This window comes from Diabrotica virgifera, chromosome 2, assembly GCF_917563875.1.
Source record: "Diabrotica virgifera virgifera chromosome 2, PGI_DIABVI_V3a".
Lineage (NCBI taxonomy): Eukaryota > Metazoa > Arthropoda > Insecta > Coleoptera > Chrysomelidae > Diabrotica > Diabrotica virgifera.
Genome location: NC_065444.1, coordinates 225,672,701 through 225,697,032, shown reverse-complemented (window position 1 = coordinate 225,697,032; position 24,332 = coordinate 225,672,701). Strand labels below are relative to the sequence as shown.

The 24,332-nt window shown below is 32.7% G+C and overlaps 1 protein-coding gene across 2 annotated transcripts in view; it reads right to left on the bottom strand.

The window, feature by feature from the left end:
- LOC126880443 (carboxypeptidase D) overlaps positions 1-24,332 on the bottom strand; it is a 156,875-nt gene that overhangs the window by 56,956 nt on the left and 75,587 nt on the right. For both annotated transcript variants that reach the window (XM_050644302.1, XM_050644303.1), the window contains one exon: positions 280-510. In XM_050644302.1, coding sequence (XP_050500259.1) covers positions 280-510 — 231 coding nt within the window. The remainder of the gene's footprint in view (positions 1-279; positions 511-24,332) is intronic.

Sequence of the window (24,332 nt, the reverse complement as noted above, 5' to 3'; positions counted from 1 at the left end):
CATTCGAACTATTTTTGGTCTCAGAATATGTGATTTAATTTATGACCTGTATTTTCGTTACACCCTGTATATTTAATTACTTCATTTTGATTATCATTATATTTTAAAAATAAAACTACTAGTTTGTGATGAATAAAATACGAAATTTTAATAATCCTTCACTTTCACTGCTACATTCTACTCCACTGACTATTTCTTCATGATAAAAAGTAAATTATTAATATGTATATAAGAAGCGCTTAAGAAAAGACCCTATGTATATATTTAATTTATTATTACCGGCCACGTGATGATCTGGTGTATTTCCAATCACGAATACCATAAGATCTCTTCCTTGAACAGTTTTTCCTATGGAATGCATCCTAGTAAAGGAGCTGTAAGTATTATTATAACTTTCCATAAATTTAATCATCTCGTCGTAATGGTGATGTTTGAAGATTTTATCATCCGGTATCATAAAACCATATTTGTCAGATGTGCTGTTAACAGTATCTGGACTCATATAATTATCTAAAAAAATAAAGAGTTTTAGGAAATCACAACAGGGTATTAAAATAAAGGTTTAATAATAAAAAAATAAAAATAAGTGCATGAATTAAAACTCGCTAGAATAAAATAAAGAACCCGTAAGTATTAAAATATTATTGCGCAAAGCACCGACCCCAATTTTTCTATTCATCCACGTAGACCTCTTGCAGGTTCTCATCGACCCCCGGGGGTCGATATAGACCACTTTGGGAATCACTGGGCGTTAAGCGTAACATGAGGTTATAATATTCCAAACTAATGCGAAGTAGCGAAGTGTGTCAGTGAACTAATAAAACAAAGTAAAAATCAAAGACATAAATAAGAGAGAAAATATCAGGCTGTTCCACCTTGAAATAATGAGCTAAGTAAATTAATGTCAGGGGACCAAGAAAACAGTTACATGTCAAGTAAAGGCATATTATACCGTGAACGAATTTGTATGTAAAGTTAAAAGAGGCGGATAATTTAAAATTCGGATTATTGTCCTCTGATGCCTTTTAAGATGTAAATATAGAGCAAAACAGAGTGGTGAACTAGTAGACAAGGGAATCTAAAATGTCATTCACGACTTGTCGTTTACCGTGGCAATAATCTTTAGCAAGATAGTTCCTTTATACTCACAAAAGTGGATGAAAATAAACTGAAAATAAAGAAGATTCAGGATTTGTATGTATAAATCTTTATGTATTCCATATTATTGGGACCTGGGTTACCAGTCCCCGCGATATCAAGACAGAAACCAACATTAGAGAAAGATTTTTCCACCATTCGAAAAAACACCCATAAACGTAAGGTATATTGACATTTCATATTGGTAGCTCAAAGAAGAAAGTTGAGGAACATAACTAAGCAGAATGATGATACTTATTAAGTTTATCCGTTAAGGGTATCCTAAAATAGAATAAAAGATGTCCTAATAAACTTCATCAATGAAACTCCATGTGCGCCTCAATATGACGGAAGTCGACTCATGGAAGGGTATTTTAGGCTGATATGTTCTGAAGAAGAACTGTATAACACCACAAAAGATTTTCATGAAGAAGAAAATGGGGTGAAAATTTGTTAATGCTATGTATTATTCCATTTGTGAACTCAATCGTGATAGTTCTATATACTAAAGCAGCTAAGACCATCATAACCTGTCTGTATTTAATGTGGCAGGCTGAAATCGAGAAGTTAGTGCACATTCAGTTGTGGAATTCACTTACCTTGGTACAATAAAGCATTTGTGTATCAACGTAGGATATCAGCCATTTTCGTAGGTCCAAAATATTTGACTAAAGCGTGAGTTCCAAAGCATGTGCAACTCGAGCCCAAGGCTCAGGAAATCAAACAGATTTAATAATCTCCAGCATATATTACCATAAATTAAAATACTAGGATGTAGGAATTTAAGTGCTTGACAATAATAAAAATACCATTTCGAAAAGTCCCTCCAAAGGAGAAAATATACATAAAGAAAATAGGAAAGAATATTGTAGAAAAGAGGTGGTCAGTCAGAGGTATAAAATCAGGCCAGCCAGTCTTGCGGCGTTAAGCTCTAGACTCTCTGTCTAACTAACGTACTGAGTAAGTAAGCCAACTGGGCTGCGACGGATTGAGTCGGAGCCTGTCGGGGCGAAGCAACTCTGTATTGAAGAGGCGCTTCGCTTGTAATTAAACAAAATCCGTGTAACCGTGTAGTGAGCGGTTGCTTCCATCTCCGGCCTAGAGTTGTTGTAAGGGTATCGGTGTGTATAGTCGTTAATTCTTTGATTGCGAGATTGCGTGTGTGGTTATACTGTGCTAAGGTATAACGCGGTTGCGAGTCTGTGCGTAATTATAGCCATTGTTATTGCATTTTTTGATCGTAGTAAATACAATTTTAGTTTTTTTACAGACGTCCGCCAAGGGGGCTTTCTTCGAGGCGGAGCGAAGAACAGAATATTGTTTTATTTTACTTTGTATATAAAAATCCAGGATATATTTATTTATTTTGAACCAGTGTTCTGAGTCTGTTGTTCGCAAAGAACTACCCGTTTCAATATCTTTAGTTTTTTTTGAGAATATATAGTTTTTAATACAAACTAAAGTAAATTCAAAGGGAAATTATTAAATTAGTCCAAAAGACAGTACTTAAACCAAAATAAATAAATCTTACTAAAAATATCGCAAAAATGTCAAAAAGCAAAAAATATTTTCAGATAAACACCAAGCTAAAATAAGAGATTTGCGCAACCAAAAACACAAATTAAAAAAATGGCATCGACAAACTGTTGAAAACAAACTTTAGGTACCTTACCCTTTCATTAAACTCTTCAATTGCTAGTTCCTGTAATAAAACGAATATTATAACTAAATTTTTTGTCACAGGCATTAATAATTCTAAAAATTTATATTTTATATTGTATTTTTTAGATCGTTCAGTTAATGTATCACACATGAAAGTAAAATACTAGCTGTATCCAGTTCAAACTCTTCCGCGTTGGAATGCATGAGCCCAAGTACACCAAAGTTTTCAAACAAATCACTCGAGGAAACATTTATGCCAGTCTGAAATAGGTATCTAAAAATATGAATCCGTCTCAACTAGCATTTTATCTTAAGACGATTACTGTGTAGTATGTTTTTGATTGTCGCGAACGCAAAGAATTCACACGGTTCCAAATCCGGACAGTGTTGGATGACCCACCAATGGACGTTTTTTGCCTTCAAATAATCGCATGTTATAAGAGCCGTGTGAGAGCTCGCATTATCCTGATGCAAGGGTGCGACGATTTCGGTTGCTTTTGCGGCTACGGGAAAATTTTAGAAGGGTCAATAAATTTAAGCACCTGGGGTATTGGATCGATAGCAGCCTAAATCCTGATCTAGAAATAAGATCGATAATAGATAGGCCAGAAAATCTTCAAAAAAATCAAAAGACTGCTATGTGATTCTCGAATAAACCTCGAAATTCGACTACGTTTATCAAAATGCTACGTCTGGTCGACTGTTCTCTATGCAGTTGAAACGTGGACTCTCAAAACAGCAACCATGAATAAATTGGAGTCTACGGCTAAATTTTGAATAGCTAATAAGAACAGCTGAAGGCAGACAAGAGTCTGCAATAGGGAACTTGCACATTTTTTTTTGTTACATAATAATGTTCAGTTTTGTTTAAAAATGAGATTTCCGAAATTTCACGCTTCAAAAACTCGTAATAACTTAGAAATACATATTTAAAGTCTTCTGCGGTATAAAATAGTTCATACGACCCGTGACGTCACATAGTTTTACATTAGTTATTATTATGGTTATATTTCGCTGTGTCTAGGTACACTCTAACGTGTACGCAAATAAAAAAGTTAGGTACACGCGAATTAAACTTGATCAAGCCAGTGACTTCATTATTTAACGTGCGCAGTGACTGTATATTTTGGTACATGATATTTTGATATGTTTAGTGTTTGTTTGATAGAAAAATACTTGTTAAGGGAAGGGAAGCAGAACTATTTAGATGTTTCAAACTTAATTGTAATAAATCAATGTATATATAAAAGTATATATTTAGGTTAGCAAAATAAATATATGTATTTAGTTGATATGACACGTACAAAATATTGCTAAAATAATTTTTATTCGTAAGTTAATTATTATAATCAACTATTCTAAATGGGAAATAAGCCACAATTTAACTAAAAAAAATGATTTTATTAACGTTTCGACGTCCAAATCGGATGTCATTGTCAAAATACAAAAATTAGTCAGATTAAATAAATTATTAGAAAAATTTTTTACTAAGCAACACCATTTTTGTTTAATTTAATAATATTTTGTATTTTGACAACGACGTCCGATTTAGACGTCGAAACGTTAATAAAATCATTTTTTGGTTAAATTGTGGCTTAGTTCCCATTTAGAATAGTTGATTACAAAAATGCCACAAGGATAATAGCTTCAGAACAAGTTAATTATTATTGTGAAAGCTTTAGGTCTTCTTTTTATTGTAATGTTTTACGGTAATACATACTATTTCATTTATAACTAAAAAAAATATATATTAATTTATAGTCTCTAATCTTTTTCGTACTGTTTTAAAATGTTCTTAATGTTCTCATTAATAGAACTAAATAATTGTCCACACTCCGTAGTTAATTTAAAAACAAACACTAAACAAATAAAAAATAAGAAATCACTGACACTCTAACTTTTTTATTTGCGTACACGGTAACGTACACCTAGACACAACCTAATATTTAGGTATATTCTTCTTCTCCTTCTTTAGTTTATTGGCCTCCACCTACTTGGGTATTTGGCAAGCTCATCGTCGTGGAATAAGTCAAAAATATTTGTAAAAAATATAAATGACATTTATCGTATGTCATTGTAATAATATATACCAGTTTGTTAAATTTGTAGTTTTATACTGTTTTTGAAGGAAAGGAACGAAGGTTTCCTACTGAAAATAAAACCATTTTGTAAAAGTACGAATTTTTCTATGAATAGTTCAAACGATCAAAAACACTTGTAACGTCACATAAATGTATTTTCTACTGACGTTTATAACGTCTAATTTAAAATTCTGTTTACTTTATTGGAAAAATGTAAATGTAAAACCAAGTGACGTCACGAAGCGTTTTGGACCACCTGTTTTAATTTGAATTTTTAATCGTCTTTAGGGGCCAAACGAAAGACAAACAAAACTTTTTTATCTTTGATACATGTTTTAAATTATATTGTGTTGTGATTTATAACATTTTTTTCGAATTTAAAAATTTATGCAAGTTCCCTATTGTAGTAGCCAATTTCCATTGAGGAGAGAGCACTTTAAGAAGAATTTGACATGAGACATGAAATATTCGTCTAAATTCTAAAGACAAAAAACCATAGACAAAATGGACTTAAGAACAATAAAAAATCACTAGAATTAAAGAGCACAATATGTAATAGATAAAGAACCCAGTTCAAAAATTGAAATCGGGAGAGTAGTTAGACTGGGATATATTATATCTCTATTACTATTTAATGTATTGTTACACGGCTCGCCCCCACTGTTAGTTTTTAGTTGTTACCGCGTGTGGTTTGAAATGTAAAAAAATAAATAATTGTAATATTGAGATAAATTTATGTATGTGTTAGTAAGTATATGTTTTAGTGAAAGATAAAAGATTGTAAATATTAAATAAATTAAATAATAAGTTTGTGTAATAAAAGAATATAAATTAAGTGTTTTTATTTAAATATAAGTGTTAAAAATATAAATCACTAAATAAATCATTACATTGGTGCTGAGAAGTGGAATATTCCTAATAAATAAAGTGTGTGACCATGACAATTAAGTGTTTTTATTTAAATATAAATCAGTATATTTACCATAATATAAATTAAGTGTTAAAAATATAAATCAGTAAATAAATCATTATAGTATTTAGTGAATCCATTTTTGAAGAAGCATTAGTATCTGAAAGTGAAGGAATAATAATTAACGGAAGATCTATTAACAAAATAAGATGCGCAAATCGCAGCGTTATTATGGCAAGCTCTGTTGAACAACCCCAACTACTACTAAATAAAACAAGCAGCTTCTTTGAAAAATATGGACTAAAAGTGAATATGAGTAAATATATTATAATAACAAGAAAAAAATGCAAACATTCATTTGGTCGATGCAGGGCCGGCCCCCAGGGGTATGCGACCTGGACGGCTGTCCAGGGCGGCAAATTTTAGAGGGAGCCAATTTTTGTCTACCAAGTGAGGAAGCGGGAGCGCGGCCACCGATCTTGCCCAGGGCGGCAAAATCCCTAGGTTCGGACCAGGGGAGATGTCCCGATAATAATGGTTGAAAATACAAATGCCCAGGAACCTGGATTTCAGAAAATAATAATCAAACAACAGAACTAAGGGCCAAGATAGAAATAGCAAAAATGATTAGATCAGAACTGAGAGAAAGAGCTCTGAGGTGTTACGTGTTTTCGATACTACAATATTAGACCAGTAAGGATCTGTTTTTAGGTGGATGTGAGAGGTGGCATTCAGATTTTTGCGGATAAAGTTAGGTGATAATTTCGTTAATAATAATTGATTTATGCTCCTTCTCAAATATGCCCGGAACATTAATAAAAAAAATAAAATATTTAAAAAATTTCAACAAATTTCGTTTTTTTTTCTACTTTGTTTGCTTATAACTTAAAAACTATTCATTTTAGAACAAAGTCGTATATGAATAAAACAAAGATAATTAAATTTTCTATCACACGCGATTAGTTAAAAATGTCTTAATTTATCACCCTTGCTTCAAAATAGCAATAAATATAAAATAAGGGGGCAAAACAAGCCTGTCCTTATTCAATGATTTTCCATCACTTAGGTTACACTTGGAACCTTCCTAATTCGCTTAGAAAATTTTTGTAATGTGCTAAAACCGTACACCAAATTTCATTAAAATTGAATTACTAGATTTTGCATAATAATTTTGCAATCTAAACTTATTTTAAAAAATTAAAATTTTTTAAAATCTTGCACAACAAAAACTAGACCATACAAACATTTGTCAATTTGTTTACATATAAAGAAGTACTCCACCTCTCTGATACACTTTACAGAATTAAAATCGGATTATTTAAGCAGCCTCAGCAACGTTTTAAAGTTATAAACAATTTTTTGGCTTATAAACAAATTAGTGCTGTGGCCAGGAGGGGGTGCTGCGGGCTCCTTTATTTAGATGGACTTACCCAAGTTTTTTTATGTATTTTGACCCGTAGAACACGAATTTTTTGGGTAACAGTTGATCCGGATGTTGATAAGATTGTTATAAACAAAGAACTTGAGGAATTACATAACATCGATTTTTCGCAAAATAAAATATTTTTTTGTATTTATTGGGTAATTCTAAGCAAAAAATGTTCTTACAAGTTTTTTCGTAGGATGCATAGTTTTCGAGATAAACGCGGTGGAACTTTCAAAAAATCTAGAAATTGCAATTTTTGAACGCGAATAACGTTTGATTAAAAAATAAAATAGCAATTCTGCTGACAGCATTTGAAAGTTTAAGTCAAATTATACCGGTTTTAATTATTTGCATTGCTAAAAATTAATTTTTTTATTAATAAACAAAGCTATTTGTTTATAAGCCAAAAAATTGTTTATAAATTTACAACATTGCTGAGGCTCTTAAATAATCCGATTTTAATTCTGTAAAGTGTATTAGATAGGTAGAGCACCTCTTTATATGTAAAAAAATTAGCCAACTTCTAAATGGTCTACTTTTTGTTCAGAAAGATTTTAAAAAATTTGAACTTTTTTAAAAACATTTAGATTGCAAATTTATTATGCAAAATTTATTAGGCCGATTTTAATGAAATTTGGTACACGGTTTAAGTATGCTATAAGAATTTCCTAAGCGAATTACTAAGGTTCTAAGTGCCACCGAAGTGGTTAAAAAATATTGAATAACAACAGACTTATTTTGCCCCCTTATTTTGTATTTATTGCTATATTGCAGAAAAGGTAATACCTTAAGACATTTTTTACCAGTCGTATATCATACAAAATTCAATTATCTTTATTTTATTTCTCTACGACTTTGTTCCAAAACGAATCGTTTTAAAGTTATAAGCAAAGAAAGCAGAAAAAAATCGATGTTTTTCGAAATTTTTAAATATTTTAATTTTTTTATTAATGTTCCGGGTATATTTGAGAAGGAGCATAAGTTAATTATTATTACTGAAGGTGTCACCTAACTTTATCTGCAAAAACCCGAATGCCACCTCTCACATCCAAAAATAGACGTTTTTTCGCAGATCCTTACTGGTCTATATAGACTTGAAAGCTGGACACTCAAGCAAAAACACGTAAATAAACTACAGTCATTTGAAATGTTACAGAAGGTTGCTTAGAATAACATGGACACAGAAGAAAACGAACATGGAAGTATTGCGAGAAATGAGCAAAGAGTACTTAGTGATAAACACAATAAAAATAATAAAGTTAGAATATGTAGGACACGTAATGAAGAGACAGCGATATACGCTGCTAAGATTCAAAATACAGAGAAAGATAAGAGGAGGAAGGAGTGAGGGAAGAAGGAGAGTGTCCTGGTTGAAAATCTTAAGGCACTGGTTTAAATGCAGTTCAATATAACTCTTCAAAACAGCAGTAGATATAGTAAAGGTAGTGATGGTGCTATCCAAACTCCGATTGAGAGACGGCACTTAAATAAGGATAGATATATATGTACTAATTCTACCCTCCTCTGAAGCATTACACGCAAATACGTGTGATATGACCTCTATAAGATATTAATTTTACTGATACTGTAATGATTTGTATAAAGAGAGGTTCAAAATTATGGAATAAATTCATGTTTTGAGAATAGGCCACTTTGGAGAAAAATCCCAAGACAGGTTGATTTTTATTTTTAAATTATGATTTTTTTGACATATATACAGGGTGAGTCACCACTAACGCGACGGAAGATTACAGCGAAATGGTAAAAGATTTGAAAAAAAATTTAAATTGAATAGTTTGTCAGTTGATAAAAGCTACATTTTAAAATTATTTTGAAATATACAGGGTGTCCCAATAAATTGCGGCGTATCAAAGTTATATTTTTTCTTACGGAACACCCTGTATTTTATTGAATATTTTAATTGTCGGCAAAAAATAAGGTATAGTTTTATAATTCTTCCCTATACCTATGTACAGAGTGTTCTGAGTTATGTTGACTTTTCTTAAAATGTAAAGTTTTAAAAGAAGGCTTATTCTCAAGTTATTTACGAAATTATAAAAACATTACTTTTACATCTAAATAGTTGGATATTGGTTGAATATATTCCATGATTAATTATTACACATTTGTCTACAGGGTGTTCAAAATTTACAGTTTCATTAGTGGAGTATTCAATGTGTCATATGATGCTTCTTTTAAATGGAACACCATGTATATTAATACATAATTATACTAAACAAATTTACCTCTTTCGAATGGTATATGGATATCCTATACCTAGGTGTCATAGTTTTTGCGAAATTTACAATTATTTAAATTCTTAATGTGTAAATCGATTTTAAAACAAAAGATGAAGTTAATTAATGTCATTGTATGACATTGTCATTTTATGACAATAAGGTCTGGTAACTGTCTTATAATTAATGCATTCCATGCTTGATTATTACACATTTATTTACAGGGTGTTCAAAATTTACAGTTTCATTGTTGGATTATTCAATGTAGCATAATATGATGGTTATTTTATTAAAACACCATGTATATTAATCAAGGATTATACTAAAAACAGGTTGTTCCTCTTTCGAATGGTATATGGTATATGTTCTATAACTAGGAGTCATAGTTTTTGCGTAATTTAAAATTTTCTTAAACGGTACATCGATATTAAAAATATTTATAGTCACTCTCGATTTTTAAACCCATCATCTTGGCATAGTTGTTATAGAGTGTAGTTGTAAATAAATATGTAGATATATTTTTATTTGCTGATTTGTAAAATAAATTTTTTCGTTATTAAGTAATAATATTAAGAAAATAACTAAATACAAAATGAATCACAACTTACTATAAGTAAAAAAATTCAGTTATGTAATACATGTTCAAAATGTTTATATAACAAGCGATTTTAAATTATTTGTTTACATTATTTAACATAGCTGGTGTTATAGATAGACGCAAAAGCGTTCGAAATTCTTAATTTCATAAAAATGTCATCTGAAGTATTAGGGTAGGAAGTGTAGCATTTACAATATTTTTAATATAACCCCATTTAAAAAAATTCATCTGGGTCAATCCTGGTGACCTAGGTGGCCAAATATATGGACCGAATCTATCTATCCATTTATTTCTAAATTTTATGTTGAGGTTGTTCTTAACATCACGTCAAAGATAAGCAGGAGCTACGTCCAATTGGAGCCACATGTTTGTTCGCACGCTAAGTGGAAGGTTTTAAGAAGGATCCAAAAAACTTGTTTTAAGTAATTTAAAAAAGCTGCTCTATTCAGATTTTCGTCAAAAAAATATGGATCGATAACGTACTCGGTCAGAATACTGCTCCAAACATTAACACTTTATCGGTGTTGGTGATCAACAGTAAAATGTTTGTTTACTGTATCATAATAAAATGAAAGCTATGTCTATTAACTAGACGATTATTATGAAAAGTAGGTAGATTCTTCTGTACACAATACATTCTTAAAAAAAATCAGGATCTTCTCCAAATTCTTAAGTCTATTAACGAAAAGTTAAACGTTCCTGTTCTGTCTAATGCTGGTGTAGTTGAGTTTTATACGGATGATAGTGGTTTTTCTTATGTATTCTACATACACTCGTTTGACTGATTTCCAATTGACTCGAAATTTTTCACTTACTAGTATTTGGGTTTTCCGTAACAGAAAGCAGGACATCAAGTTCGTTGACGTCATTAAAAATAAATGGTTTATTTTTATTTAACTTTTCGTACCTATGCAACATTACCAGTAGCACGGAATTTATCGAGAAATCTCTCAAAAACGTCCTTTTTGGGTGTCTTCTATCAGGATACCTTTAAGCGTAAATTTAAGAAGCTAAGAGACAATTTTAAAAATATTCCCCAATGAAAAGTAGCATGTCTACTCTTTCATAGATATCGTGATTATTCATTTTTAGGAATAATTAAATTTTAATGTAATTGGCTCTGCCAAAGCCATTTTTAAGTAAAAAAAAATTAAATATCATACACCAATGTTTATAGTTTTGATAATTACCAGACCGTACTGTCATAAACTGACAATGTCATACAATGACATTAATTACCTATATCTTTTGTTTTAAAATTTACAGATTAAGAATTTAAATAATTGTAAATTACGCAAAAACTATGACACCTAGGTATAGGACATCCATATACCTACCATTCGAAAGAGGTAAACTTGTTTAGTATAATTATTTATTAATATACATGGTGTTCCATTTAAAATAAGCATCATATGACACATTGAAACTGTAAATTTTAAACACCCTGTAGACAAATGTGTAATAATTAATCATGGAATACATTCAACCAATATCCAACTATTTAGATGTAAAAGTAATGTTTTTATAATTTCGTAAATAACTTGAGAATAAGCCTTCTTTTAAAACTTTACATTTTAAGAAAAGTCAACATAACTCAGAACATTCTGTACAGAGGTATAGGGAAGCCTTATGAAACTATACCGTATTTTTGCGGACAATTAAAAAATTCAGTCAAATACAGGGTGTTCCATAAGAAAAAATATATCTTTGATTCGCTAATATAAACCTTAACATTATTATTTATACAGGGTGGGCTAAAAAATAATTTTTGAATTAAATTGAAACAAAAAGAAGAACGTATGTAATTTTTTTAACTCAAAATACATTTTACTCCTGTCAGAGAATATAAAAAATGTTTGTGTGATAAATAAACATTGCTTTTCGCTTAAATTAAATGTCAAACAGCCACCCATCTGCCTCTTGGTAGTATGAACATTTAATTTAAGCGAAAAGCAATGATTATTTGACTAGACTGTTTTTAACTGATAAAACGTCATAGCAACGCATCGTTTCCTACTGACAAAACCACAAACCATACATACTCATAGACGTTTCACGGCCATGTTAATCTTTCGGATCGAATTAACGCCATCTCTTGATTGGAATGGGAACTAAATTGACAAATTTGTTACGTGGGAATTTCAAATTATAAATTTTGCGGGATTTTTGATGAAATTTCGCAGGAAATTAAAACAACAGAAAGACAATTCAATGTTTTATTCAATGTTTTACTGAAAACTTCAAATATTCCAATTTGTTTTCAAAATGCTATAAACACTACTGCCATGTGTCACGTGAAAGCACTGATGTGTAATATTGAGTTGAATGAAAATTTTTGAAATAATCTTGTAGGATGATTGTTTAGCTAAATACCTTATAATCTTTCACAAACTTCCAAAAATATATAGGCCCGAAATGTTGATGACACACTTGTATATTGGAATAAACTGTTTCAGGATCTATTATATTGTTTTTTTAAATGTGGAGATACACAACACGGGATGATCAATGTAAACTAAAAATTCTACTCACAAAAACGGAGAGGAGGTTAATACAATTGATTAAAATTGTGATTAAATCTAATTAAAAACGTAACACCACTATAATAAAATATTTAAGCCACAAACTGTAAAATAAAAAGTAAATAACAAATTAATTTAATTGTCAACTGTCAGTTGTTAAATATGACAAGAGAATTGACTGACAGCGACATCTCTGGATTGGAATGGTAACTAATTTGCTGTCTTGACCTTGACAATTTACGTGAAACGTCTATAAGTATGTATGGTTTTTGGACAAAACTCCTTAGCGACGTGATTTCTCAGCGACAAAATTATGACAGATCCGTCACGAAAGTGTCTGGTAATAACAAATAAATAAAGATTATATTTCGTTAATATGGTGCATTAATTGACTCGTGAAATAGTCTTGTCGAATATTATTCGAGAGAAAATTATATACCGGCAAAATTTTCTCCTGGTTTCATTCAAGATCGTTGCTTTTTGGTAATTTTCGCTTATGAAATTTTGACAAAATCACTCGACTGACGTCTCGTGATTTAAGTCAATATTTAATTCGCGAAAATTGCCAGGCAACAAACTTTCATACCAGTCGAAAATATTGCCGGCAAAATTTTCTCTCTTGTGATATTATATACGAATAAATAATTGTATGTATAACCTTTCAAATTAGCTACCACACGACCCTATTCCCATTTAAGAAAATCATCGATTGCGTCATCACACCCAAATGGATGACGTCATTATTACGGCATATATTTCAAAAAATTACAATTTAGAAATAAAAATCGACCTGTCTCGGGATTTTTCAGAGTCACCTACTTTAGAAAAAATGAACTTATTCCATAATTTTTGAACCTCTCTGTATACCGAACGCGCACTGCCTCGACGCCGAAAAATCGAACCGTATACGCGATCGATCTACTGTCTATCCAAAGTCAATTATTGAAATTTTACGAGGAGGTTCAAATATATTATTTAACAGATCTTTTTTACTGCACGAAGCACTGTACGCAACGTAACCAAGCTATGTAAGATATCCTCGTATTCTCGCTGCACGGATTGAGGTGCAACGGTAATATCCTGTAATATATTGGTTATGTTGCGTACAGCGCTTCATACAGAAAACAGATCTGTTAAATAATATATTTGAACCTCCTCGTAAAATTGTAATTTTCAACTGACTTTGGATAGATAGTGTACGTCCCACCACGAAGCAGCCAAGGTAGAGAGAGGTGGCCAGTCAAAGGTATAAAAGCGAGCCAGCGAGGAACAATAGTCAGTATTTCAGGGCGTTGACCTTCTAAAATGCATGGCTAACTAACGTACAGGTAAACAGAGTTAACAAAAACCCGCAAGGTCACTTGCACCGCATAAACGAACGTCTGTCATCTCTTCTCATCACGGTTGCAGACAAATTGGTTTTACTGTACTGACTTAGTGAGCTAATTGGGTTGGGACGTACGAGTCGGAGCCTGCCAGAAGCGGTTCTGAATTGAAGGATTGCTTAGTTGGTGGTCGCGCATTGAGCGATCGCCCGTCTCCAGTCGTGTGGTATGTGTGTGGTTGTTGATATTTTGATTCTGTATTGAGGAATATCGGGATTGCTTCTTGTATTTTGTTACTGCATTTTGATAAATAGTAGTAAAATACAATTTGGTTTTTCTTTTACAGACAACCGCACAGGGATCTTTCTTCGGAGGCAGAACGAAGACCAGAGTACTGTTTTATTTTATTATTTTTGATTTTTGTATTGAAAGAGCAAGAATATATTTTTTATTTAATTTAATTAATTTAATTTAATTTAATTAACCTATGTTTTAGTGGGTTTGTTGTCCAAAAGAACTACCCGTTACAACATTATTCGTTCATTTATTTTTGTTTGATTAGCTTTCTATTCTAGGTGTCAACTGTCTATCAGTATAGCTACACCGTAGCAAGCTCTTTAGTTTGATCTATGCCAGGGTATATCATGGTTTAACCGTTCAAATATTTCATTACACAAAGTTTTTTTTTGTTTCTGTTATTATTTTACGATTTTGTAGTTCGTCCTTGATTTCTTGTTCTTTTGGTTCCAATCCTTTACAATTCCAAGTCCGTTTCTAAGTGCCCTTGGCTACTACAATTGAATCGCTTATTATATAAAGGGAATAAGTCCACTTCCGTACGAAATTAAAGTGAGATATACATTTTGTTAAACCAACGTCGACGGATCGATGAGTCTATAAAGGAAATTTGTATCTCTCACTATACGCAAAATATTGCACGATAAAATTTTTGTTGAGCGTATAAAGGGAACTAGTCCGGGACTGATTACCTTTATACAATAATTCTTGTGGTGCCACCATCGTTTGTGGTACTTTGTCGTTTATTTTATTACTTCGGTTAGCTTACGTTATTAGTTAGTCTTACGATGTATTTTCGGTCTTGTTTGTAATCTTCTTCTTTAAGTACCGTGCCCAAATTTTTAGGCGTGGGTAGCTTCCATAACAATTTGCCGATATCGTTCTCGATCCTGTGCGGCATGTAACAATTGATCTGCTGATAAGCCAGTCCATTGACGAAGGTTTCGGAGCCATGAATATTTCTTTCGACCAATTCCTCTTTTTCCGTCGATCTTTCCATTGAGTATTAACTGCAGCATCCTGTATCTGCTACCTCTCATTATATGCCCCAGATATTCAAGTTTTCTCTTTTTTTATCATCTTCATTAAGTCACCTTCGCCTTGACCTACTCTGTTTAAGACTTCTCTGTTAGAAATGCGTTGAACCCAAGATATTCTGAGCATTCTACGGTATGACCACATCTCAAAGGCTTCTAATTTGTTCATCATGTTAACCTTCATGATCCAGGTTTCACATCCATATAGTAATACAGGATACACATAACATTTTAGGAACTTGATTCTTAGTTGTAAGTTCAGCTGAGAGTTGCTCAGAATAGATCTAAGTTTCACAAATGCTCCTCTTGCAATTTCTATACGAGTTTTAATTTCTTCATCCGGATTTAGTGTCTCGTTTATCCAACATCCTAGGTATTTAAAATGGTTAACTTTTGTTATTGATTCATCACTGACAATTAGTTGCATAGGGCCGACGTCTTGTTTACTAACCACAAGTAACTTTGTCTTTGTTGCATTTATGTTAAGTCCGTTATTGGAGCATTCTCTAGTGACTCGATCTATAAGGAATTGAAGATCTTCGATGTTTTTAGCCATGATCGCGGTGTCGTCTGCATATCTGATGTTGTTAATAGTTTCACCCCCGATTCGAACTCCACATTGTCCTTCCAAGGCTTCATTAAAAATTATTGCTGAGTATACGTTAAACAAAGTTGGGGATAACACACAACCCTGTCTGACACCTCTTTGAATGCAAATTTTGTCTGTTTCTTTGCCGTCTACCAGAATAGAAGCTTCTTGATTCCAATATAGATGTTGTAAAAGTCTCAGATCTTTATCATCTATTCCAATCATTTCTAGATATTGAAACAACCTATCATGTTGAACTCTATCAAACGCCTTCTCAAAATCTATAAAGCAGACGTAAATTGGTTTCTGTACTTCCCATGATCGTTGAAGTAATGTTAACATTGAGAACAAAGCTTCCCTTGTTCCCAATCCTTCTCTGAAACCGAATTGTTTGTTTCCCATTGTCTCTTCACATTTCTGCTTGATTCTATTAAGAATTATCTTAAGAAGTAGCTTGAGAGAGTGGCTCATGAGACTAATTAGTCGAAGTCTTTACATGATGATGTATTAGGTTTTTTTTGGGAGTGGAATAAATGTAGACTCTAACCATATCTGTGGCATCATTCCAGTCTCGTATATATGGTTATAAATGTTTGTTAGTTGTGAGACATTGTCGTCATCCAGAAGTTTGAGCCAGTCTGATGGTACTTGGTCAGGGCCTGGAGATTTCCCATTTTTGCTCTGTTGGATGGCTTTCTCTACTTCCGCTTTTAAAATGCTAGGACCAGTATTCGTATACTTTGTGGTGTTAAGTGGTGGCCTCGTATCCAGGAAGAGCTCTTTTATATAGTTAGTCCATTCTTCCTTTTTTTCATCCAAGTCGAGAATTATTTTACCTTTGGAGTTTCTCATAAAGTGAGGAGTTCTTTTTCTCTGAGTGTAGGTAATTTCTTTAAGCTTTTTATGTATATTAAACTCGTCATGTTTTCTTTGTAGTTCTTCCATTTCACGACATCTTTGTTCCATCCAGTCCTCTTTTGCTCGCTTAACCTCGTACCTTATTTGTCGATATATCTCTCTATACCGAATCTCGTCTTTGTTTTTCCAATTTCTTCTTTGTTGAATAAGGTCTAGTATTTTATCGGTCATCCAATCCTTTTTCTTTATTGAGTCTTTTTCTGGTTTCAAAACTTCGTTTGCTATGGTGACCATGGCGGAATTCATGATATCTAGATTTTGACCGATATTTTCTTGTTCAGATCTTTCTAACTGCTCTTTAATCTTACGATTTATCTTATTTCCGAACTCATCTGCTATTACGGCGTTTCTTAGGAGTCGAGTATTGGTTTCTTCTACGTTGTGGGGGCTTTTATTCTTTTTAGTTTTAGTTTGAATACAGCACAGAGCAGATTATGGTTAGTTGCTGCGTCTGCACTTGGGTATGTTTTTGCAGATGTAATACTGTTTCTAAACCTTCTATTAATGATAATGTAGTCAATTTGATTTCTGACTATCTTTCTCTCTTGATCAGCTGGAGATTTCCAGGTATATAGTCGTCTTTTAGGTTGCTGAAACAAAGTATTTGATATAATGCATTTCTCTTCTTGGCAGAACTGTATTAGTCTTTGCCCTCTTTCGTTCCTTTCTCCAAGTCCATACTTTCCGGTTATATCTTTTGTGATTTCGGCACCGACTTTTGAGTTGAAGTCTCCCATAATAATTGTAGCTTCATGTTTTTTGTGCTCCGGAGAATTTGTTTAATTTCGCTGTAGAATCGCTCAATTTCTTCATCAGGTTTGTCAGCTGTTGGTGCATAGACTTGTATTATATTAATATTCAGTAGTTTGTGTATGTGTGTTTGTAATAATAAACTTTTTTTATAAATAAATTAATAATTTAACTGTAGAAGCACTATTTCGTCATTTATTCATTGATTGTATAAAGGAATCAAGTCCCAGCCTTTAAAAACGACTTTTTGACCTCAATCGTTTTCAAAGCCAAGTTTGCTGTATCACATGTCACTCTACTAGTCTCCTTCTACATTTCATCCGTAGAAAAAATTTGATAGATCATCAAGTTTCTAAACTAAATAGTTTTTTTCGTTTTATCTCAAAGCTGAGTATTGTCGATTTATACCCTTTATACAATAAGCGCTTCAATTGCAAACTATTCTCTGTCTTCAGCTGTTCAAAATTTAACCCTGCCCATTTTCGGATGTTTCTTGTGGCCATGATAGTCTTTTACTTCCTAGTCCTCTCTTTCCTTTCACTATCAGTTGAGTACATTGGTACTTATTATTTCTCAGTATGTGGCCTAGGTATGATGTTTTTCTTGCAAATGTGATGAAATTTTGAGGATACTCCGGTAGATCCACATCTCAAAGGCCTTCAATTTATTTATGGTTGATGTTGTAAGGCTTCATGTCTCAACTGTATAGAGAAGAGTCGACCAGACCTAGCATTTTGATAAACGTACTCGAATTTCGAGTTTTATTCGAGAATCACAAAGCAGTGTTTTGATTTTTTCGAAAGATTTTCTGGCCTGTTCTATTCTCGATCTCATTTCTAGATCAGGATTTAGGCGGCTATCGATCCAACATCCCAGTTACTTAAATCTATTGACCTGTTTATTGTGATAGGTGGAGGTACATTTTGGTTTTTTGAAGTGAAAACCTCTTTAGGGACGTTGTGCACTTTTTGGATAGGGGAAAAAGCATTGAATTGGCGACCGTCATCGCTTATGCTATATATTGTGTGTATGTATATATAAATTGTGTAGAGGTATTTAAATTTAAAATGAATGTAAAACATATTTTAAGATGGGGAAAAAGGATTTATTTCGCGACCGTCATCGCGACCCTCATCTCTTCGGCTAAATAAATTTTGTACATATATACATTATGTGTATGTATATATAAATTCTATAGAATTATTTAAATTTAAAATAAATGTAAAACCTATTTTTGGATGGGGAAAAAGGATTTATTTGGCGACCGTCATCTCTTCGGCGAAATAAATTTTGTACGTATGTATATTATGTGTATGTATATATAAATTGTATAGAAACATTTAAATTTAAAATAAATATAAAAGAGAGAAAGGATTGATTTCGCGACTGTCATCGCGGTCGTCATCGTTTCGACGAAATAAATTTTGTACGTATCAGGGGCGGCCCGTCGGGGTAGGCAAGGTAGGCGCCGCCTACCCTCTTCAAATGTAGTACAATAATATAAATTATTAATATAAATTACTTATTTCAAAATTGTAATTTATAAATTTTGACAAAATATCTACAATAAAATAGCAAAAATTATCCAAATTATTTTTAAAAATATCCAAAAAATTTTCTCCGTAGTTATAATTATTGTACGCTCCTTGTAGTATCAGTAGTACTGTATAGATTCTATATTCTCCTTGGTCAGGCACTCGGGAACGTAGCCTGAAATAGAACGACGCCAATACCGAATTGACGTGCGATCTCTCTCTGTTTACGCGAGCAGGCCTGCTGCAGGCCGGCGGATTTTGAATGGGCGGATAGGCACAGAGTCTTATAGCCGGACCTACAAAATTTTATCAGTTGCTTCTCTTGTGTCTTGTGAAACTGTTTTAAAATAATTGTTTTTTGATTTTGACTGTTATTAGTAGGTTAAGTATTGAATAAAACTAGGTAGGACAATTTAAATTTGTTTATGAAAACTGAATAATGTGTTATTAGATTATATAGATAATTAAAAATTTAAAGCGAGGTTAATTGTTAACTTATCAATTTATTCGAATAGTAAATTATTATTTGATACATAAATAAAATAAGTAATATTTGACGTTGTTGAAACGTAGGTGTGTTAGTTTTATTGGTGGAAAAACTTTAGTCATCGAATATGAATATTTTAAACGATGTAATATGCAGTTTGATCGAGACACCTTTTCAAGGCGCAAAAATCAAGAAAGATTAGTAATTATTTCAATGGGCCGGCCTTTACAAAATTTAACAATTTTATCCACAGATAAGACAAAAGACAATCAACCATTTTCGAGATCGTTTAAAACAATATGGTATGAAAATCATAAATGGCTAACCGGAAGTTATTTTAAAAATTCACTTTTCTGTTGGCCTTGTCTGTTGCTCTCAAATTTGAAGCAAAATGTTTGGGTGAGTCAGGGATATTCAGATTTGAAAAATTTATCAGCTAGTGTAAAAAAACATGAATCTTCGAAAGAACATTTAAACAATTGCTTAGATTTAAAACGGTTAGAAAAAAATAAACAAACTACTGACAGTGCTTTCGCTGGACATATTTCTCTATCTAATAAGATATATAATGAAGAAGTTGAAAAAGATTGAAGAAGTTGAAAAAATTGATGTTACAATTCTTTTAGCAAAACAAGAACTTACATTTCGCGGTCGTCATAAGAGCCATAATTCTTCAAACATGGGTAATTTTAAAGAAATTTTTAATTTAGTAGTTAAACGCGATCAGGAAATCCAGGATCATGTTAAAAAATAGAAGGGGTGTTCACGGGTTTGTCAAAAACAATACAAAATGATTTAATAGATTGTCTTGCCGATTACGTAAAAAATGAAATTTCAACAGAAATAAATGAAAGTCAATTTTTTTCTATACTAGCTGACGATACTACTGATATAACCGAAAAATCACAGTGTACTTTAACAATCCGTTTTGTTAACAAAGTTGGTCAGGTAACAGAAAGATTTTTAGGGTTTTTTGATGTTAGCGATAATAGATCTGCAGACGCTCTATATAGTTTAATTTCAAACGTGCTTGAGCCATATGATTACAAAAATAAATTAATTGCTCAATTTTACGATGGTGCAAGTGTAATGGCTGGCTCTTTAAACGGATTACAATCAAAAATTAAAGTAGATGCTCCAAAAGCAATTTTTACACATTGTTGCGCTCATAGATTACATTTAGTATTGCAAGACGGCTCAAAATGTATTACAAACTGTAGGATATTTTTTGTCGCCTACCCGAAGTATATGTGTAGCCTACCCGCATACTGAGGTCACGAGCCGCCACTGGTACGTATATTATTATAATGTACGTATAATAATAGTAATATTGTTGAAGTGAAAACTTCTTTAAGGACGTTGTGCACTTTTTAGATGGGAAAAGAGCATTGAATTCGCGACCGTCATTGCGACAGTCATCGCTTCAGCGAAATAAATTTTGTACATATACATATATACTATTATATGTATGACTGTATGTATATAATATAAAAAGTGTAGAAGGCACGCAACGCATATATAATATTGGTATAACACCTATTTTTGGATGGGGATAAAGAATTGATTTCGCAACCGTCATCGTTTAGTCGAAATAAATTTTGTATGTACATATACCTATATATTATCTTCTTCTTTAGCCTGTTTGCATTCACTCCGGCACAAAAGCCTCCTCATGAGTTCTCCATTCTTCCCTGTTTTGTGCTATTTGGTGCCAGTTTCTCCCCATTTTTGCTTTGATGTCGTCTAGCCATCGTTTTTGCGGTCTTCCTCTACTACAACTGTGCTAGCGTGGTCTCCAATGTACAATGTTTCTCGTCCACGTTTCGATGTTTTGTCGTGCCACGTATACTACCCAGGTCCGTTTCATTTGCATTTCAATTCTTCCAATTACATATTCCACTTTCGTCCTGCTTCGCACATCCTCATTTTGTGTAAATATGTTCCCTCAGAGATCTGTGTCGTTCTCAATCTATTGGCTGACACCTCTGTAATTGTCATCGTCTCCATTCTATACGTAACAATTGGTAGAATACAACTGTTGAATACCCATTTCTTTAGATTTATTGGTATCTTTTTTTTCTTCAACAAATCACTGAGTCTTGCTACTGCTGCCCAAGTCATTCGGATTCTTCTAGTTATTTCTGCCGTTTGATTATGTTTGCCTAGTTTGATCGTGCGACCTAGGTATACTTTTCGACACTTTTGATATCACTTCCATCTAAGTCGATTGTGATATATAGATTTGTCATCACTTTCGTTTTATTTGTTTTTGTCCTATATGTCTAACTTCTCTCCCCGTTCTTATTTTGCTTGTTGTTAGACCTTCTGATACATTTATTTGCATAGTTGCATTGTCGTATATGTATTTGAGGAGTATTCTATATCTAGAATCAATCCTTGCGTTTATTCATTCCTTCTAATACGACCCAGAGTTTTATGGAATCAAATGCCTTACTGTAATCCACAAATACCAAACGAAGAGGTTCATTGTATTCGTTGAACTTTTCGATAAGTGTCGTTATTGTCTGTAGGTGTTCTATGGTACTATATCAAGAGGCTGGTAACTATCGAATTTATTTAATAGCCTGTTAGTAATTATTTTGGTAAGCATTCTGTACGGATGTGGCAACAGGCTTATTGGTTTGAAATTTTCGCGTTTGTAGTACCAACATATTAGGTGTATATAAATAGTATGGGACGCACGCAACGCGTTTATAATATAGCTTAGAACTTATCTTTGGATTGAGAAAAAGCATTGAATTCGCAATCGTCATCGCTACGGCGAGATATTAGCACCTAATTTATATACTATAGGTTGAATTGCGTATGTATAAGTTTAAACGAAGTTATAATGGTTGGAGGAGGGATAGAGTGTGTACCCGAAGGAGCTTGCGAAGCAAGCGCATATGGGGCCACACGGTCCCTACTCCAATCATTATAAGTGATTAGAGTTTAAATTATTTTTGAAGTGAAAACTTCTGTAGCGATTTTCTGCACTTTCTGGATGGGGAAAAAGCATTGAATTCGTGACCGTTATCGCTTCGCCGAAATAAATTCTGTACGTTTATGTATTATGTGTATGCATATATAAATAGTATAGGATGCACCCAATGGGTATTTAATGTAGGTATATAACTTCTCTTTGGATGGGGAAAAAGCATTGAACTCGCGATAGTTATCGACACGGCAGATATTAGCAATTTATATACCGTCGGCTTACTGCCAAAACCAACCAACTCCATTTTTAAAAGTTTTGAGAAACCTACCTTTAAACTTTAATTTGAAATGAAAAATCGTCTGAATTTAAATAATGATTTATTAACTGAAAAGTATGACAAAAATATTTTTCAGTTATTAAATAATTTTGTTAAATTCAGTATATTTTCAATTTCAAATTAAAGTTTAAAAGGTAGATTTCCCAAAACTTTTAAAATGGAGTTGGTTGGTTTTGGCAGTAAGCCGACGATACTATAGATTGAATTGCGTATAAGTTCGACCGAAGTTATAATGGATGAAGGAGGGATAGAGTGTGTACCCGAAGGGGCTTGCTTCGTAAGAGGTTTTCACTCCTGTCGGCACTCCCACGAGTGCCCTAATTTTTTTTTATTGTTTATTTTCATAGCAAATTGCTCACAGGTCGAGTTGGTCTTGTCGATGATTCGCTGTAGACCCAAGTCGAAATCCGCAATCAATACCATATCATCGGCGTATCTGATGCTGTTGACATTTACGGCATTTACCTTGATTCCATCCTTGGAATCCTCCAGTGCCTCTTTGAATATAAACTGGGAGTAAAGATTAAACAGCAGGGGTGATAAAACACATCCTTGTCTAACTCCCCTCCTGATTTCTACTTCTGTGGATGTGGAACCTTCGATACTAACTCTGGCCTTTTGGTTTCAGTCCTTTTTTAGTAATTTGATTTCTTTTTTATCTAAACCGACTTCTTGCAAACGTTCTAATAGTAGGTCGTGTCTTACTCTGTCAAATTCTTTTTCAAAGTCTATAAAGCATACAAATATATCTTTCTGTTGCTCGTAGCATTTTCGGACCAGAACTAGTAAACTGAACGCGGCTTCTCTCGTTCATATGTCGGCTCTGAATCTAAATGGGTAGTTCATGTAAATCTATCTCTTCTTTCTTATGTTCAATACTGCGTAAAAGAAACATTATAATAGTAGTCAGTAGCTTATTAGTCTTTAGTAGCAGAAGGGAATGCTTTAACGAAGTGCAAGTGCTGAAGTAAATATGCATATATATGTACAATGGAATGAGTAACCAGCAAATTAAATGTAAACCAATGGAAGCTCTATGATACCGATTAGTGTGCTACCGGCTTAAGCCAATCAGGAATGTCCCATCAGTGCATGTGAGTGTAATAAAAGAGAAAATAAAATACACATGTCTTTTAACGATTTTATTATTTCAATATGAGATTCACAAACATGTCTTTTAACGGTTTTACCATTTCAATATGAGATTCACAATAATATCAATTATAAAAATGTATATTGTCATGGAATGTTCATAAAATTTTGTAAAACGATAAAAAAATGTAAAGTATAATAGACTTTGGGCTTGAAAAACATGCAAACACTTAATAAATACAAAACATATGTATTTTATTTGTTCGAAATACGAGGTTAATGTATCTATAGTTCTTCTAGTCCTAATTGAAGCTCAAGAGTTTTGTTAATAGATGAAGATAAGCAGTAGCACTGATACTCATGAGAAAGAAATTATCAGTTAACTAACCCAAGAAGTTATGAAGTGTGTTAAAAATTAGAGAGCATCTAATAATTCGTTCCCAGTTACGTATAT